This window comes from Pelmatolapia mariae, linkage group LG15 (assembly GCF_036321145.2).
Source record: "Pelmatolapia mariae isolate MD_Pm_ZW linkage group LG15, Pm_UMD_F_2, whole genome shotgun sequence".
NCBI classification, from domain to species: domain Eukaryota; kingdom Metazoa; phylum Chordata; class Actinopteri; order Cichliformes; family Cichlidae; genus Pelmatolapia; species Pelmatolapia mariae.
In genome coordinates, this window is record NC_086240.1 from 17,883,649 (window position 1) to 17,903,790 (window position 20,142).

Below are 20,142 nucleotides of genomic sequence, written 5' to 3' on the forward strand. Positions count from 1 at the left end.
GTGTCTGTATATGCGTGTCATTTGTGTCTTCAAATGTGACCCCCTGATAATCTCTAATTGCGCATAATAATATATGAATTATAATTCTCGGTATGCACTTCAGCTGCAACATGAAGATGAGAGCATATGCTGAAAGTTCACTTTTTATTTTTTTTTTCATACTCATACATAAGTAATAAGAGCATTAATCAAAATACAGCAAGATCCAGTAAAAATCCACTTACAAGGACAGATGGAGAAAAGGAAAGCTTTTGTAGCCCCAGAATAGATCAGAACTGGGTATAAAAGTACTTCACTGTTCAATCATTCACATTTTAGTGCATAAAACTGCTGCATAACTCCTGCATTGTGTCATCTTAAAAGCATAGACTGTGTATAAAAGACACCTGTATAGAGGGAAAAGTTTTTACCTTACAGTTTGCCACTAATGGACATTATAGGCTCTGGTTTCATAGGTCACTCTATGCTAGGACATTTCCAACAATGTTATGTAGGTAGTTGCTTCAGTTGCTCATAGTTTAACTCTGTAGCTGCTTGCTCCACATGCCAGCTATTTTGTGGTCGAAACAAGTTGCTCAATTTCACTGGCATCCTGTGGTCTTACCATGCATAACTTTAAGCCTGTATATAGCTTACATGTTATTTCTCTTGTAAATCATTTTAACATGGGTACCTTTATTGGCTTCATCACAGATCCCAGCTTGCTAAGGAGCTAAAGCATGATTGTTGGTTGTCCATTTCTAAACAAAAAGCAGTATAAATATTACCACTGCACATTACGTTGTTATTTGCAGAATTCCAGTAGATAAATGATTCCACATTCACAAAGGTGAGAGTGTACCACATAACCTCTGAGATTTGTGTGGTCTGATAATCACTTTGAATATATTGTTTGAATTAAAGCCTAAATCTGAGAACAATGCAGATTTTTATAAAGCATACAAAACTATAGAGAATCTGATTACATTGGCAGCATCTGGAAAAGGTTTTGGATAAAGTGGAAGAATGCCTAAGACTTATTATTAAATTTAAAAAATATATTCTTGCAACAAAATTACAACCTTTAAACTACCTTTACTGTCCTCCAAACCCTTTTGTTTAAAAAATAAAGTGGTTAGCAGTGTCACCTCAAAGCAGGAGGGTCGTGGGTTTGAATCCACCTATTTGCTGGGGCCTTCCTGTGTGAGGTTTGCATATTCTCCCTGTCACTGTCAGGGTTCCTTCTGGGTATTCTGACTTCCTATTACCATGTTAGAACAATTGGAGAATAGGTGAAAACTGGCCATAGGTATGAATATGAGCATAAATGGTTTTCCCTACCTCTCACCCTATGACACCTGGGATATGCTTCAGAATCACCATGACCCTGAACGCTGTATATCTCGAGTTTTCTCCAAGTATTTTGAATGTTTCATAAACTGTCAACTTATTCATGTGCATTACCCACAATTACAAATAGTATCTGTATTGATCTTGTTAAGTGGATAAATCAGCACTAAACACAGTAACCTTAACCTAAAATAAATCAAAACAATGATTTTTTGCAGTTTATTCAGCATGTGTCTACTTTGTCTCAGGTTGATTTCTTGGCATTGGAGATGCGCAAGGGGAAGGTGAATTTCCTTTGGGATGTGGGTTCAGGTGTGGGTAGGGTCGAATATCCCCATCACACCATCCATGATGGAAACTGGCACAGGATCGAGGCGTCTCGGTAAGGAGTGCGCACTCATTCATGTGTATGGAAATGTGCTGTACCTTTGACACGTATGGTTTAAAAACTGATGTTACATCTTACATTTCAGGAGTTTTGAGAAGACAATAATAAGAAAACACGCGTACACCCACACACAATCACAAAGTGAGTTTACAAGAAAGGGGTATAACAAAAGAAAGTTACTGTACTTATCTATACATGTCTGTATAGATGTATATAGCTAATTAGTTTTATACATTTCTTTATATATTTTTTTGTCTGTGATCCAGTCTAACCACAAGCAACAGTTGTAACCAACAGTTGTTGCAGAAATAAACCAACAGTTACCTCAGGACATCTTCTCATTCATGCTACTGTGGAAAACGCACTGTTTCACTTGGGAAATCAAGAGATTGCAGGATGTCAGCCTGTGGCACATCATTGCATAGATACAGTGTAATCTAACAAACTAGTTTTCTCTGTGAAAGCTGCAGCAATGTTTTATGCAAGACCGTCTAACATCAGGCCAATTCACACAAAGGAGATGGCCCATTTGCACCATGTATTTCCATCTGAGAAATTTCCCAAAGGTGTCTTCCAGTGGAATCACGCAGACTATATGTCTTAAGTGTTCCTCTACACAATGTAGAAATCTTGACTTTAAACTCCAAGGTGGCCAACTGATTTTGCCATACATCTCAGAGTGCACACTGCAACAAAACTGGCTCCACACTCTGTTTCTATCATTCTTCTTTAGCACCAAGAGTTTATAAAAACTGATTCCAAATGGCTTCAGTCATAACAAATCTCTTCCAGGCAGTACAGAATGCCAAGCAAAAAGACAACAAACCCTCTTCTCATTCTCTCAATACAGCAATGGGTTGAATGGTACCATATCAGTATATCCTCTGGAAGGCTCTATGGCTGGTATGATGCCGACCCCGGCCAGTGCCAACTCGCCCACGGCCTTCACCATCTTGGATGTAGACCAGAACGCCTACCTGTTTGTGGGAGGGATATTCGGCTCTGTCAAGGTGCCTGTCTGTCTGTCTCAAAACATGAAGAACCTGTCTTCCTGCTGAGTTTTCTCATTATTATTATTTTTTTTCTGTTTGTCTTTTAGAAAGCAGAGACAGTAAGAACAACAACTTTCACAGGCTGCATGGGGGAGACCTACCTGGATGGTAAACCTATTGGACTGTGGAACTACAGAGAGAGAGAGGGAGACTGTAAGGGATGTGTCGTCAGGTATACAGTCACAATTTAATTAGAAGTTAATTATTTTATTCTTCCTTACTGATATTGATAGTGTAGTCTTTTTATTACGCCCAGTTGTATTCGTAATCATAGATATGTAAAGAACATTTTATACAGGAACTAGGATTTATTTATAAAAACAGCTGTCTTTTGCAGATATTCTGGTTGGTCTAATATTCAAGTGAGCGTTTCATTGTCTCGCCTACTTTGCATTTAATTATTTGTGACCTTTCAAACTCAGGCAGTTGGACAGGAAACAAAGCAGTTGTAAATTGGTCTTTTTTTGTAGCCCCCAGCGTTCCCACGGTGAAGGGACTGTTCAACTGGATGGAGAAGGCTACGCTGCAGTGGGACGACCCACCAGGTGGAACCCAAATGTCTCCACCATCACTTTCAAGTTCCGCACGTTCTCCTCTGATGCTCTGCTCATGTATATGGCAGCTGAAGACATGGTATGTGTTTAATATGGTATTAAAACCATGATGGAAACAGATATTTTGTTTATTTTGTAAGTTGTGAGGTTTTTTTTAAATTTATTTAGACAGTACAAATACTGTAAAAAGTACATCAAACAATCAAACAGATGTCAAGCTCTTACTGTTTGTGTCTTATGACAATTAAAAAGAAAACATTACAGTTCTCTTTATGTGACATTAAGAATAGTGTCCAAAATCTGCTGTTTTATTGAGCAGTCAAGATTTGATTAATTGATAAAACAATTTTCACCCTTTTCTTCAGTCTAGTCCATATTGGGACCCTTTGCAGTATATTTTACACTTTGTTGTTAAATCCTATCTTTTCAGACTCGTGCTGTTATTGATTTGTACTGAATTTGAAATGCCAGAGTGTCACAGCAGTCTCTCCCTGTTTGATGCTCTCTGCAGAAGGACTTCATGTCTCTGGAGCTGTCAGAGGGTAAAGTGAAGGTTAACTTTGACCTTGGATCTGGAGTTGGAAGTGCCAACTCATCTAAGCGCCATAATGATGGCCACTGGAAATCCCTCACCATGTCGAGGAACAAGAAACTATGTAAGCCTTCTTATATAACCTGTGCTGTGAATCAGTGGAACAGATAAATTAGAGGGTATACATATACAATCTCTCTATGTTCTGTTGCTGATAATGTATCTTCAACTCTTAACAAAGCCACGGTGTCCATAGTAGACATCGACAGCAGTGACGAGGAAAAGATTGTGGCCACATCTCTGGGGTCAGCTACTGGTCTGAACCTTAAGGAGCACCAGAAAATCTATTTTGGAGGTCTGCCAACGATTGGAAATTACAGGTACGCAAAAAGTTCTGTAATTTACGTTGGTTCAGTTTATAAAAGTGTACATGATATTCTGTGTGAGAGCTGCATATTGTTTTGCATTTGATTTACAGAAATGCTCTTTAATATTTTTGAAGGTTTCATTTGCGTTAATTCATATAGTTTCCTCATGGGAAAGTTATTTTGACACTTTGAGGCAGTTAAAGTAGTAACAGACCAAACCTCCACTCCAACATATCCATTATGTGGGGATAATGCTTGCTACTAAGCAAAAAAACATTTTTATCCTATTTCTAAGCCCCGTTCCACAAATAGGATAACAATTAGGTCAGTGAAGACTCTGAGTTTGTTAACCCTGAGATGAGGGAAACGCCATATGTTCTGTTCTGAGAGTTAACTTCAACTTTGAGCCTGTAACCGGGGTAACCTACTCACTGGCAGGATTTCTTCAACTTAGTTTAGCTCCTCCCCTCCTCCTGCACCTGAATCAGCTGTCTGACACTGGCTATCAAACCTCATAGAAGAGTGAATTAATTGGCATAAAGATTAAAAAAACACTTGACCAGTTCAATGATCAAAGTAAAGATGGCAAGTTGAATTGTTTAGTTTATTCTTAAACTAGTTTAAGTTTAGTTTAAGAATGTTAACATGTTTACCATATGGTTGTTTGTTTGCTAATGCCTGAATGTCATGTTCCTTCTTAACAGCATCGCAGCCAGGTAAATGAATGAATAAATAAATTAATAAATTTTATAATCAAGCACAATAAAAAAAAAAACTGTATTCACTATTGAGCTGTGCATGAGGCTGACTCTGCTGATAATGCTGTACAGCCCACACTGAATGTACGTTTGTTTGTTGGCTGGACTCTCAGAAATCACTTTTTCTATCCTTTGTTAATCTGAATGTGACGTTTGTTCAACTACGTTTTGGTGGAATAACTCATATGTATAACTCCCTTCCATATTTTATTGGCATATTCAGTAGATTTAGATGTTAATCTACTTCCTGCTTTTTTTGAGATTGATGCGTAACTTGTGTATTATGTGTATTATATAAAGTGTATTATGCTGCTAAAAGAATGTTTATTGCAGTCGTTGACGAGGATTATCATATGCTGGATATTTTTTAAAAACTTTCTCTTCAATAACAGATACTCATCTTGAAATGAGTAATATAAAAAAATATCCCAGTGCATTTGTAGGACAAACGACATATTCAGATTATTCTTGTTGATGTTTAGGCATCACTCTGCTTGCGAATTCACTGCTGCAGTAATTCACTTCTACAAGAGCAGATTGACCATTATTATGATTATTGAATACTCCAAAGTAAAACTGTCTTACACTTCATATAGGTCAGAGGTCATTCTGAAGAGGTATGCGGGCTGTCTTCGGGACATTGAAATCTCCAGAACGCCATATAACCTTCTGAGCAGCTCAGATTATACTGGTGTGACTAAAGGATGTAATGTAGAGGTAAGTGAGCTTTTATGAAACATCCCACATAATTGCTGACCCTCTGGTTACAGTATATATTTTAGATTTGCTATATATAGAGAGATGTGTGAATGCGTCAGGTCGGCGAATATATACATATAATTAACATAACATCCATTAAATGGGGAATCTGAAAAGGCATTAAAATCTGTTAATTGGATGACCTTGCAATTCTTCAGCTTTTTTCAACAGCGCATGTCACTTTCATTCTTATTTGCCTTTCACTCGGTTGCTTCTTTATGTAGGAAGATGGTTTCCGCACAAAGAATAAAATAAAAAGGCAAAGACGTGTTTAATCTGCAATACCTTTTCATATTCATGTTCCTCTCACAGACATAAACTATGTATTATGTATTAATCAGTGCATTTGTCAGAATATACACACTTCTTAAATTGCTTTTTATATTTTAATCTTTCAAGCCTATTATGCAAACACACTCATGGAGCTTTCAACAGGCATGCAAGGTTTTCACCATGACTAGTGCTATTCATACTTACAAAAAAATGCAGCCAAAGCGTATCAAGGCCTGGGGAATGTTGAAGAAGATTGCTGAAGGTCTTTCTCTTGTTTTCTGCGTGTGGTGGTGGTAGAGAGGAGGTCACAGGCTGGGGACCTTCGTCTTTTGGAAAAAAGCAAGTCCTTATTATGTGAATGATTTAAGATAAAGACTTAGTTTAAGCATAGTATAAAGTCAGGTTAAGGTTAGATGTAGGCAATTAGTGGTTGTAAAATAAAATAAAAAGTCCTTAAAGTAATAAAACCACATGTGGGTAGGTATATTAAAAAGAGGGGGAGAATTTCATTTTTACAGCTACCGTAACAAAAGGAAGGCTGGATGATGATGCGCCAGGAAGTCTGTGTGAAACAGCGTGCCACTAAAATGTGTTGCTGTTCTTTGAAAAACCTTGACTAAAATATCAGAAAGTCATATAAATGTGATCAACTACATTCAGACTTGTGTAGTCGTTTTCACTCTTTTCTGTTTGACTTCTGCATTGTAGGCATGATGAACAGTGCTGAACTAAATCACTGATCTGTCCATTGACGTACTTAAATTAAAATACATGTCAAGTGAAACTGTTTCTTCTTTGTTCGCAGAACCTGCACACAGTCAGTTTCTCTAAGCCAGGATACATGGAGCTGAGTGGTCTATCGCTGGCCGTTGACACAGAGATCAGCCTGTCATTCAGCACTCTAGAAGACACTGGGACCATACTGCTGGCAGTAGGCGGAGGGTCACCAAACAGACAGAAGGTTATTGTTATTTTATTCGGGTTTTTTTGGTCCATCTGTTTTACTCACTGAGTCACTCCAATACAATATACTTCTTAAATCTGAGTTGTGCTTTATTTTATCTGATCAAATTCCTCATTCTGCTATAGTTGTAAGATATTTCTCATGGGTGGGGAACTGTGTAATATGGAGAGTAGCTTCATTTGAACATAAATATTCATTCACCACTAATCACTCAAATCTTTCTCTATTGTCACCAGTTTGTGTTCAATATTCTTTCAGAAAATAGTTTAAAAATGGTTACAAAATTCATATTGTTATACTGTAATAAATATATAAAAAAGTAAGAATGCAGACAAAATCAACTTAACTAGGCTTTTATTGAAAACATTACCATGCCACACTTTACACAAAGGATATAGAAGACTCACACAGCAGCAAAATAGGATAAGCATCTACTGAAAATAATTGCCATAAGAATCTAATAAAACTGCAAGAATGTACAGTATAATCATTTATTATATAGTACATATATAGAATTTATGTAGCATGGAAGTGAAACAAAATATAAAAATTGTTTGGTATATTGTTTCAGTCCATCTTTGTATTTGTGCTAAACAATCATTTTTAAAACATCCATTTGACTTTAAAGGGTTAAAACAATGTTTGCTGTGTAATGACAAAATTTGCCAGTGTGTGCATGGTAACATATCAGCGTGCCTGTTGTCTAATAATATGGCTTCTATTAAAAACCTTGTAATGCAAGCTCAGTTTTTTCTGATGAAGTTTCTTGCACATCTGCCCCTTTTATGGTACAGTCAAACTATGGAAAACAGCAAAGTCAAAACTATTGTGATCGTTTGCATTGATATTGTAATACAAACAGCTGCAGAGCAGCTGAGCTACAAATTTATCGCAAACTGTCTGCGTCTATAAATTTATGTCAATAATTTGCCAATCTGTGTGAGTGATTTCAGTCAGGTCAAGGTGGACTCAAGTGACTCACTTGAGTAATAGCATTACTCAAGTGAGTAATCCAGTGTAACTGTACCATTAGGTAATGATAGCACTTTATGATAAAGCATTGTGAAGCTATTAGTAAGGTGTTAGCAAGTGCTTAATTCATCATTGATACAGCATTATTTCTCCTTAAGGCCATTTATAAATACAGATATATGATCATGATCATGATTCATGACTCAAAGCTGTGCATGGTGTAACAGTAGCAGATAGATAAACATATCTCTGTTTATAAATGACATACCAAGGCGGAGTAATATGTATGTAAACAATAAATTAAGCACTTCCCAATACCTTACTAATGCTTAATAGTGTGACATTATTAGATAGTGCTACCAAGGCAGTATCAGAAAACTAAGCCCTTAGTGGAAGAATCTGTGCACAATAACATTGTTCTGAATATCTTCCAATCCAGGCCCGCTCCACAAGCCTTTCAAAGTCCAAGAGGAAGAGAAGACAGTCAGGAGAGGTGGGTTCACCATGCACAGTTTGGACCCAAATGCTGTCTTGTTTGCCTAAGTGAATGGCAGTTACATAAGTGCATATTAATGAGATTTGCAGTTTTTGGCAACTGAGCTAATGGGATTGTTGTTTTCCAAAATGCACACTCTTACTTATACACACCCATAGATGTGCAAAGACTTATACACACCTTTAGTAGCTGTTGTGGATGTTCATTGTATAGTGGCGATCTTAGCTTTTAGCTGACTTTGCCAGTGCGTCCACACAGTCACACAAGCAACTTTTCTGTAAGTGAATTAAGTTTCCATGAGTGCATATTAATGAGATTTGACTCTGTTGGCAACTACACTGATTAGATTGTTTCACAGCTAAAAACCCTTTTTTTTCATGTGCACACACACATGTGCACACATGCCTGTCAACCCTAGCCAGTGCTAAATAATTAAATCCATTATTTTAACTCCCCTGAAAACACCATGGGCAGCATGTCATATTTGCAGCTGTGTGTGTTTGTATGTGCACGTAAGAGGTTTGTGTGTCATATCAGGTGTGAGGATGGCACTCACACGCGTGCAAATTTAAATGTGTGTCGGTGTTTTTGTGTGTGAGAGAGGTAGAGAGGACAGAGGGTTACCTCTAGCTTATCCATCATCACTGGTTGTTAGGCACATAAATCTATTTTTACTAACTATGCTGGCAGGCACAGCATTTGTGTGTATGTGTGCGCCTCTGTGCGCGCGTGTGTGGAGAAAGGTTAAGCGAGGTTAAAAACACCATCAACTCAACTTGGCCCTGACTAATGGCTGTTTTAGAGAGGGACACAGAGAGAAGGGGACAGGAGACAAAGGATGGAGGGATGGAGGAGAGAGATTTAGAGGTGAAAGTAAGGATAGAGAAGTAAGAACAAAGTTAAAAAGAAAGGAAATGAGATGATGGGGAGGATAGTCTGCTGTGGGAGAGAACAAAATTGAAAAAATGGAAAGAGCTGGGAGCAAAAAAATGAAAGGACGGGCACAGAGGAGAGGTAAGAAGAACATCTTATGGAAGATGAAAAACAGTAGATTGTTTTTAAGCTGGCCAATAAAGAAAGAAAAACAAATAATCACCTGTAGGTAAAAGATGGAGACCACCATGACGTCACCGAATATTTGTAAAGCATTTTAGCCACCGGCCACTTTAACCCTTTAAGACCTACCATAGAGCCAAGTTTGCCAGAACTTATCTTCATATTTTTACATGCTGTAGTGCCATTTTTGGGAGCATTTCAAGTTGCTATACATCAATACAACCGTCATATACCAAATTTTAATAATATGTATGCATTAAGTCCATAGTAACTACATAAATTGCAAAAAAGTGCAATAAAAAATGCACAAAAAAATGAAAATCGTTTTAGTTTTAGTTTTTTTTTTTTTAACATATATTTCTAGTTAGAGAAATTTAAGAGGTTTATCCCTCAAAACTGTAAATACAAAAAAGTTGCACAAAATAGTTTCCCCCCACAGGAAATTTATTTTGACTGTCTTCATAGTTTGATTTTTGAGATACACCAATTTTTATATACTGCAGGAAAACTGAAAATAACGCAAAAAGTGCCCGCTTCAACCAGTCTTAAAGGGTTAAAATGAAAACTAATAGCCCTGCAAAACTGTACTGTTGCAACCTGTCAGTCAAAATATAGCCACACTCCTAAATAATACCGTTTTTTCACCAGATTTATTCTAAATGGAACTATAATTGTACATTCAATATTTCTCATGAGTAGTGATAGTATAAACTTACTAGGAATGTGTTTACTGAGGATATAGTGAACAGTATCTTTTTTTTTTTGCTTAGACTTTTATGAAGTCCTGTTTTAACTTGAAGAATTTCCCCATGTTGGCAATGCTAATGAATGCGTATGTGTGCTATCTCCATCTTTTATATACAGTCTATGGGAAAAGTCAGGATATGCACAAAGGGAGGAGAGAAGGTAAAATGATGATGACAGTTTTGAGGTTCCTCACTCATTCAAAACAACGGAGAGAATTTTCTTCAAACTGGAACTCAAAACTCTTTATCTTTCCTTCTTACCCACTGGATGATAGCACTAGTTTGACTGCCTCGAGATATCACATTACTTTTTGTTGTTAATTAAGACATTAGATTGTCTCATAAAATGTGAAAAACATATTGAATAGGCCTGACCTGAAAGACATGGACTGCACAGTTCTACCTGCTTCAGCTTTACACTCTAGAGTGAAGATATAGAATGAGAAATGCAGAAAAGCATACCATGTTTTGCATGAATGTTGTATTTGTGCACATTCTTGTAAAATCCGCCTGTATGTGAGTCTGCATGAGTGTGTGTGTACGCGCGCGCGCGTGCTTTTGTACCCATGTACGAGTGTGAGATGGCGCGGCGAGAGCCATGTTGTAGCTACATCTCAGTTCAATTTGTCCCCGACCTCAAATTGAAATTCCATTTTCAGGTGGTAAATTGTCTCCCACTTCGCCCTCTGGCACACAGTGAATTAAAATTCAAATTAGCCTGACCCTGCACCACTGCTCTCTAGCACCTCTCTGTCTGTCTCACTCTTTCTCTCTCTCGCCATCTCTATCGTGCTTGCTGTTTTGCTCTCTGCCCTCTCATCTCTTCCCCCTATTATCCTGTCCTCTCCGTTCCTCTCATCTCTTGTTATCCTTTCCTCCCCACTCCCCTCGTCTTCCTTTATCTTGCTTATTTCCCCCCAATTTCTCTCTATATACCATATATCTCCCCGCATTCACCTCGCCATTCCCACTACCCTTTCTCTGCTCTAATCCTCACTCTGTTTTGCCTCCCGTTTTTCTTTTTCTGTCCGTTTCATCCAATGCCCTTTCTTTCCCCCTTTTTTTCTTTTTGCGCAATGTGGATATAGAGTTACAACCGAATGTGCATTTCTTTATTTTTGTGTGTGTGTGTGTGTGTGTCTTCTTTAAAACAACATAAATGGATTAGAAGCTAAAAAAAGACTGATTGTTGTTGTTGCAGTTCCCCTGTGTGTTTTTAGGAAATAATCTGTAATCAAACGCCTAAATTTTCATGTCATTTTCTACTGATCAAAATAAAGTTTCTGATATATTTAACTGGACTGAATGTACTGAATTTAAAAAATAAAGTAATTTACTTATGCAAATTTACTTAAACTTTACCATATTCTGTCTCCTAGGGTTAGTTTGAATGTTCATGTTGACCCTGTTAATAAAGTTTATCTCCAACTCTGGCAGCCCTACCTCTCAGTCATGCTGACCAGAGGTTCGCTGGAAGTCGTAGTGTCTACCGGCAGCCACAATCGGCGACAAGCCACCAGACGACCTGAACAAGGCACACTGAATGATGGCAGAGAGCACACACTCCGCATAGAGAGGCTAGCTGGCAGGTTAGCGTTTGTTTTTGTTATGAAGTAACAAACTCCTGTTGAAGATGTTTTATTGTGTGTTATAATCCATTTCCTCATTTTCGATTTTTCTTTGTTTTCCAACAGATCTTTTGCAGTCCAGGTGGACGATGAAGCCAGGATGCAGGGCGTGCTTCCCAATGACCAGCCATTGAACTTGCAGCGTATCTTCCTTGGTGGTATTCCCGCAGAAGTAGAGCAGACCTCCAACAGAGCCAACATCCCCTTCAAAGGATGCATATGGAACCTCATGATCAATGCTGTGTATGTTAAACGTTGTCACTCTGTCAGATATAACTATGAACAGATTTGTTTTCTACAAATTTATTTGATGCAGGCATGATCTTCAGTTGAACAGCAGAGGTTTTTTTTTTAAGATGATTAACAGCAGTTTATTGAAATGCAAGTTTAGGCTGTAGACTTGTTTTTAAGTTAGCTTTTAAAAAATGTTGATACAAACAGTGTGGATGATACTGTAGATGTCTATCTGACACTAGAAAAGCTTCTGTCTCCTACGATGTTGAGATCACACATGGGTGAAAGTACTAATTCACTATCCCATTGCTTTACATTATGTTTAAAATGTTCCTGTTAAACCTGTTTGATCCATATTTAAACACTGTACTTACTGTCTTAATGATCACCATAGACATTATACACTGACAGGTTAAAGTGTAGTTAATGCAATTGCAGCAGGTCACGGTCGTGCTGGTGGTGTTGATGATGATAAAGCCTGTCTTTCTGCCTGAACAGCAGTAATTGAACTGTCCAGCATCATAAACATGCTCATAACTCAGATTACACCACCTCATCTTTGTCTGTTTATGATTGCGTCGTTCCCTTCATTTCAGCCCTATCACCCCGACCTTTTCTAAGCTTACATCTGCGTGCCTGTCTGTCAGTTCACCCAGTGTCTGAAACAACCTCTCCCCTTTAGGACAACCTCCCTTTAAGCCAGGGGTGTCCAACTCCAGGCCTCGAGGGCTGGTGTCCTACAGGCTTTAGATGCGTCCTTGATCCAACACAGCTGATTTAAATGGCTAAATTACCTCCTCAACATGTCTTGAAGTTCTCCAGAGGCCTGGTAATGAAATCATCATTTGATTCAGGTGTATTGACCCAGGGTGATATCTAAAACCTGGAGGATGCCAGCCCTTGAGGCCTGGAGTTGGACACCCCTGCTTTAAGCCAAAAAGATCTGGTTGGCAGTCCCATCCAAATAAAAGACCTGAGTGCGAATGCTCTGCTCACACATATGTATCTAAATGATGAGAGCAGGAGTTGGAAAAACCCTTGTACGCTGAGCTTTTAGAGCATTCTGAAGTCTAAGCGTTTGGTTAACAGGGATTGTTTAGTCTTTCGTTGGTTTTTTGCTGGTATTGTATCTAAGGCAGAACCACTTTTGTCAAAGAAAATGTTATATCCATCTAAAGTAATGTTATGTAACAGAGCAGAACAGGGATCGGTGACAAATGATGTGAGAGGCTCGTGGTGAAGCTGGTTGCAAAGTGCCTTGAAGAGAAAAAAGCAAGTGGAGACAGGCGAAAAGCTACTTAAAGAATGTGCCCTGTGTGAAACAAATATATGCATAAATACTTGGAAGTGTATAAACTGAATCAGCTGGCATCAGTTGATGTATTGGAATCAGGGGCTAAACTTGGTTTTGTGGCCTGCCTGATCTAAGACTATGCTCAATTGATTTAGCCATAAAATTATGTGCATGTCAGGCCTGTTTACAAGTTTAGTAGCTCATCAGATAGGCAAGATTGTTGTTTTTATTCACCAGCAGGGAATCCACCACACACGACAGTGATGATAGTCATTTCAGCCTGATATTTCTTAGTTGCAGTTTTATTTGTATATGTAAAATACTAAATATCTACTTTATTTTGTGAAGAAAATGAAATTAAGGCTTGAAATAATAAACCATAGCAAACCTTGATACGTACAGTTTTATTTAATTCTGTTGTGCACATGATTTTTACATCTAACTGCCTGTTCCTCTCTCAGTTTGTCAGATTTCTCTCAGCCTGTTTCCTTTGAGAATGCTGAAATTGGTCAGTGCCCGAACCTCGCCCCACCGCCACCTCCACCTCCTCTACCAGCAGAGAAGGAGCTCGAGAAAGAAAAAGAGGATTCAAAGCCCTCAACCCCCATCTCACCACGTCCAAGTCCTCCTGCTGTAAGTTTAATATAGCAACATGCCCTTAAACTAATAAAGGATGTTACAACTAATAAGTAAATTGTAGTGACCATTGTTTTTGTTAGTCAGCCTGTTTTAGACTGTTTGAACATTTTCAAAATATAAAAACAAATAATTATGTGCATGTTAGGCACATAGAACACAGTGTAGTAAAAAGACACACATTCACCTGTGTACAGGTGTCCTACAGGGCTACAGTGCTATTTTTCTGACTCTGTTATTCAGAATATCCTCTCACTCCCTTTCTCTCTCTGATGAAATGCAGCCATGGCCTGCCGTGTTAGCTTAGCAATTCATCACACAGCAGTTGTACAGCCCATTAACTTTTCTTTATAGTCCCTTTAGCCTTGAGTCACTAAACGCCAGCCCTGGCAGCCTGTCATACAGAGTGGAGCCATGGCGTTATGCTAGGCTAACTGTGCATACAATTAATGCTTTATGAGTGCAGAGGAGCCAAACACTCTGAGCTAACATTTAGCCACTATGCTAAGAAGCTGGCAGGCAGTAAAGTCAGTCATTTTTACACTCTTAGCACTGGGTTAGGCAAGATATATTTCACATATATGGCTTACAGCAGGCATAGGTTATCAGTTACCCAGTTAGCTGCTAAACTACACCTCTTAAGGAACATTGATCTTCAAGCACAGAGCCAAAGAACTCTGCTATCCTAGCTATAATTCTAGTTTGTTGCTTTATGGGCTGAGAATTCACCTGCTTTTATGATTTAGACTGCAGGCTGTAAAAGCCACAGTTCTCTGAGTTCTCATCTACACATTAAGTGTTATTAGTTTTTTTTTTAAATGTGTATTTATATATGTCATGCTTTGTTTGTTTGGTGCTTTGTTAAGACTCTTGACTCCTAGAGAAGTCTGTTAAATTAACATCATAATGTAGTATACAGCAGATACTATAGAAAACATCATTACTGCCATTTTTGCCTTGTACTGGATACAACACTGTTAAAACATTGACATGTTTTCATTATCAAACAACAGTTTTTAAAAATTGAACGGCACAATTTTGGCTATTAGAACATTGTTTTCAAATGATTAAGCAATGTAGCTCTGCACACAGGTTGTGACATGAATTTTTCATCAGCAGTAGGAGGATATTGTCAAAATGAAGAAGTAAACACAGGTTGAATCACAGTTGACAGAACACAACAACTCAGCATGCGTATGAATGAAAAGAGCTTCTTTACTTCCCACTTCTCTGTCACGGCTTCTGTATTTGTGAAGAGGCTCCATAATGGCCACAGGCCTCAGTGAACCTCTGAAAAATATAACTCAGACTTTAATTTGAGCATTTTCCTTTTTCTCTTTGCATTCTGATTGATAATGTGACAACTGCCTCTAATTAGCTTTTTAAATCTCAGGTCTATAATTTCCTTCATTTACACTGAGCTGCAGCATTAATAATGTTAAACAGGCTATATTTTCAGCAGCAAAATTTGACTTTTTCTTTAAAAAAAATAACAAAAAAATAGAAATAGGCCTTGATCTATTCATCTGTTAGAAGAAACTGTGGTAAGAATCTAATAAGGATATTAGATATTATCATCTGCTCTGTCACTCTGGCTCTGTGGCTGCCACTAATCTGCTTCCTTCCGACTCTCCAACTGCTGACTTGCAGGAGGCCACGCCCCATTCCCCACCTGCTGCTGCAACCCGTGCACCTGCTACTGTAGCACCGTCCAGTGATAAACAGAAACCCAGCTCAGATGTGGTATACACACACATGCAAACACACAAACTCAGTACTGGTTTGCTATTGTTAAGACTTTAATTGAAATGTCAAGTGTAAGATTGTGTCACTCAGATTTTGTGATTTCCTCTGTGGCTTGCAAGCTCAAAACTTGTCCATTCATACTGAAGAAATGATCCAAAAAAAGAGAAGATGACAAATAAATAATTTAATCTTTCAGAAATAAAATTTTTATTATTTTCTAGAAGCGCTAGTTAGCAGACACTATTCAGAGAGAGAGAGAGAGAGACATTAAACAGTTGTTGGTAACTATTCTCAGACACAGATTTAGTGGACTGGAGAGTAACCTTGTGTTTACTCCACCCATAGCATCACTCCTTCTTTGGCCTTAGGCTAACAAGTTATCATGAGACTGACCCAAGGTTCTGTCTGCTACTTGAGGCCAGGCAGAGAAATTGGTGCAAACACAGCCCTCAACTGGCAGTGACTGACCACCTCTGCCAGAGCAGCTGAGGGTTAAGTGCTTTGTTCGAGAGCCCTTAACATTAGGTACTGAGAAGAAGAGGGGCTTACTTGTTTGATATTCCGATGGTGTATCTGTTATAGTTTGGGATGCACCAATTTATCAGCTGAAATTAACCTTGTTGACTGACTTCAACGCATTGGCAAAAGAGATGACATTCACTGAGGGGAGTGCTCAGCATTTATTTTGTGTGTTCCATCAATTTTGTGGTCTCTGGGATTCAGTTTGTGTTCATTTAAAGACAGCGTGGCAGGGAAAATCTGAAAGACCTGAGATAATCAAATTGAGAAATGTCTCTGTTTTCATGGCAAAAAAGAGGGCATGAATAATAAAAACTAAATAAACAGAAAAAAACAAAGGTTCACAGGATTCTGGGTACTCCTGTGAAAAACTAAGAATGACCACATCGTGACTTGGTAGCTTGTAGAACAACCTTTAGCAGCAATACCTTGGAATAAAAATTATCTATATGAATTTAACAGTATCTCACATTGTTGTGGAGGAATCCTGGCTCACTCTTTTCTTCGTCCCACCATAGCATTTCAGTCAGGTTGAGGTCTGGTCATTGACTTGGCCACTGCAACATCTTGGTTCATTTCTTCTTTGGCCATTTTGTTGTAGATTTGCAGCTGTGCTTGGGATTATTTTCCTGTTGCAGTTGCAAGCTTAAGACTTTTTCCTGACAGCTGTTCCAAATAAGCCATACTTGTTAAGTCTCTTCTTTCTCTAAACATTGCGCAGTTGGACCTAGAGGGGAATTTTCACTCCTGTGATTGTGCCATTGTTTTTTAACACGTACCCGAATGCTCCAGACCAGCAAACTACCACATAAATAGTATGTATTAAACACCTGTAAAGCTATCATCCCAGATTTTCACAATCATAGGTATAACAGGTGATCCAGCTGCAGTATATCAGTTTGATCTGCAGTTCTTGTTCCTAAAAACTTTTTTCCAGTGGCTGAAATACAGTAAGCACAGTATAGACTTTATAACTATAGAGAGTGGTGGAAACTCTTACCTACACACACAGGCTCATCTTCACTCGTCACAGACACACACACACACACACATATATATATATATACATGAATTCCTGGCTAAAGGACAGATTCTATTGGTGTGACCTCCAACCAAAGACCTGAATGGAAGACCGTCTTCCCATTGTTAGCTTAATGGAAATACGCAGAAGGGATGAGAGAAAGGAAGGGAAGAAGAGGAGGATGGAAAAGGATAGAAGAAAGATGAGAGGGAAGAGAGAAAAGGTGCAACGAAAAGGGAGAGTCTTTCTGAACAGAGCGGCGCTCAGCTTTTGTTGGCTTAATGGAAAGACGGAGGAGAGGAAGCGGGAGAAGAATGAAAGGAGAGGGAAGTAAAGGACTTCTGAGCAAGTGACGTCTGCCTTTTGTTAGATAGGGGAAGAATAAGAAAGAGGAAAAAAGACTGAGGTTGAAGAGGAGGAGCGGATATGAGGACAGAGAGTGATAAGAGGTGAGTGTCAGCTGTAACAAAGCAAGGTCACGGTGTGGGGAATGTCTTCACTTGAAAGGGAACAAGAGAGGATTGGAGATTGAGACACACATACATTCAGTCGTCTCAGATCCTCTCTCTCTTGCTAACTTTGTCACGCACTCACACTTGAAGTATGGCAAAGTACCTTTATCACTTAATAGGCAATACTGTATATTCAAAAGAGGAGAGACACAAACTAGAGGGTGAAGCTTTTGGAAGGGGGGGGGGGATTAGGGGGGGCCACAAAGGAAAGACCAGATACTGAGGTGTGAACAGAAGACTAGTCTAGATCTGGAGAGACAATTAGAGGTGATACGAGGTAACAAAATGAGGTAGAAGCAAAACGGAAGGACTTCAGGTGACTGTAAGTGAGACAAGATAGAAGTGCAAGATAATAAAAAATAGAGGGAAACAGATAAGGGCCAAGGACAAGGACAAGTAAAGCAAGAAGTAGAGAGAGAGGACAATGACAGGAGGGTACGATGGGAACAGAGGGTTTGGTAAGTAAAAGCCAAAAAAAGAGGTGTAGAAAAGTGGAGAAAGTTGAGGGAAACAGAAGATCGGTACAGTTTGGGAAGAACAAAGCAGAAGAAAAACCATGTACGGTAAAAGAATGTGGAATGAGTGGGATTTATCGGTACATGCTGGTACAGACAGCAGGAGGAGAGGGAAGAAAGGAAAATTGGGTGGGTGGGAGGAGAGGCAAAGATGGTAAAGCAGATGATGGGAGCACAAAGGACAAAGAATACTACAGGAGACTTAGAAAGAAACAATGAATAAGAAATATAAACCAGTGAAGATGAGCATTATAGGGGGGAAAAAGACAGATGTTTTGAGTTTTGAGACAAGTAGACAAAAATAAAGGAGGTATCATTTTTTTTTAAAAAGGAGAAAGTGAAATTGGATATTGTTTTAGATTAACAAACAAAGTAAAGTTGCACCTGATGCTAGTATAGGAAAATATGAAAGCAGAGGGAATAATTGTGGGGAAATAAAGTAATTGTAAAAGTGAGGACAATGGAAAGAAAGTAAGGAAAAGAGAAGAAGCAAGATAAAAGTATGCAGGAGTGGAGGGAAAATGAAAGCAGTAGATGGGAGGATAGGTGGGCATCATGAAATTAGGGAAAATATAAAGACTTGGACAAGGAGAAGAGGTATAAGAGTGAGGAGGGATTAAATAGAAGCAAGCAGAAAAGAGAAATGTCTTGGAAGGCCTAAAATAAGATGGTGTGAGATACAACAATGACACCTGGTGGTTGCTGACTGAACTGCAGAGTGTGGGAAGAGACAGAGCACATAAACACTAATTGAATAAGTTACTAAAATAATACACAGCTAAAGAAATTCAAGAGAAAACAGCTGTGATGTCTGGTTTAGATGAAATAAAAACATGCACAGGGATCCTAAAAATGAGACGATGCCATGTTCCATAGCAAAACACCAAATCTGCCCTGCCAGCAGCTGTTTTAATGTGATGAAGAACATAATTGATAAGCATGACAAGCATCCAGTCTCCCGTTTTCTTAACCACTTAATCACAGGCTTATTGGAAGGGTTTGAACCTACCTATGATGATACACACACCATGGGTTTCATGGTCCATAACATAGCAGCAATGCAAAAGATTGAGAATGTTATACTGGACTATACTGTGTTTGACAATCAGATTATTTTTTAATTGACTATTGTTGAAATTAGAGTTTTAAAATTACATCATAAATAACCCATTTAAAAACTACTGTGCCTTTTAAAGTGATTTTTTTTTCAAACATTTTCAATGATCTCTTATGTAGAGTACTTTTTGGTGCGTCATCGTGGCCTGCCAACCCTTCAAGCCCTTGCAGATCAGAAGAAAGAACCCTATTAGTGTGATTGGCATGTGTTCTGCCTGGGTTTTAGGGTTCATGTTGACAAGAGCCAATTGAAGCGGTGCGGTGAGACCTTGTCACTGTAACTGACATGTTATGTCCCAATCTCCAGGAATCATGTGCATCAGCTGTGGCCCCAACAGCACTTGAGAAGGCCTATCAGTTTGGATTGACCAGAAACAGCCACATGAGCTTCGCCTTTGATGACAACAATGTCAGAGACAAGTACGTTCAAAGCAAATGAGCTTTTTCAAATGAATAATGGATTTGAGTTATTTATTTTTTTAATGGTCCTTGGCTAACATGTAGACAGTGCTGCTTTGTGGAATTTAGGTTTTTACAGTGGAGTTATGCAGTAGCTGTCATAGATGAGACAAACCTTTGTAGTATTGTCTAAAACTTGGATGTAATAGCAATGAACATATTCATCTCAATCATTTTGAGTTTATTGCAAATTATTTACTGTAAAGAAAAATGTG

General features: G+C 38.5%; 1 protein-coding gene across 3 annotated transcripts in view; it reads left to right on the top strand.

The window, feature by feature from the left end:
- The window catches only part of lama2 (laminin, alpha 2), a 215,613-nt gene that overhangs the window by 185,473 nt on the left and 9,998 nt on the right, over nt 1-20,142 (top strand). Inside the window, exons 50-64 of one of the 3 annotated variants that reach the window (XM_063495049.1) lie at nt 1,578-1,711; nt 2,568-2,727; nt 2,817-2,941; nt 3,240-3,402; nt 3,835-3,979; nt 4,097-4,235; nt 4,928-4,939; nt 5,578-5,698; nt 6,819-6,974; nt 8,389-8,442; nt 11,685-11,836; nt 11,942-12,118; nt 13,865-14,036; nt 15,690-15,782; nt 19,776-19,888. In XM_063495049.1, the coding sequence (XP_063351119.1) occupies nt 1,578-1,711; nt 2,568-2,727; nt 2,817-2,941; nt 3,240-3,402; nt 3,835-3,979; nt 4,097-4,235; nt 4,928-4,939; nt 5,578-5,698; nt 6,819-6,974; nt 8,389-8,442; nt 11,685-11,836; nt 11,942-12,118; nt 13,865-14,036; nt 15,690-15,782; nt 19,776-19,888 (1,916 nt within the window). The remainder of the gene's footprint in view (nt 1-1,577; nt 1,712-2,567; nt 2,728-2,816; nt 2,942-3,239; nt 3,403-3,834; nt 3,980-4,096; nt 4,236-4,927; nt 4,940-5,577; nt 5,699-6,818; nt 6,975-8,388; nt 8,443-11,684; nt 11,837-11,941; nt 12,119-13,864; nt 14,037-15,689; nt 15,783-19,775; nt 19,889-20,142) is intronic. The other 2 variants (XM_063495053.1, XM_063495052.1) reach the window with 2 other exon arrangements.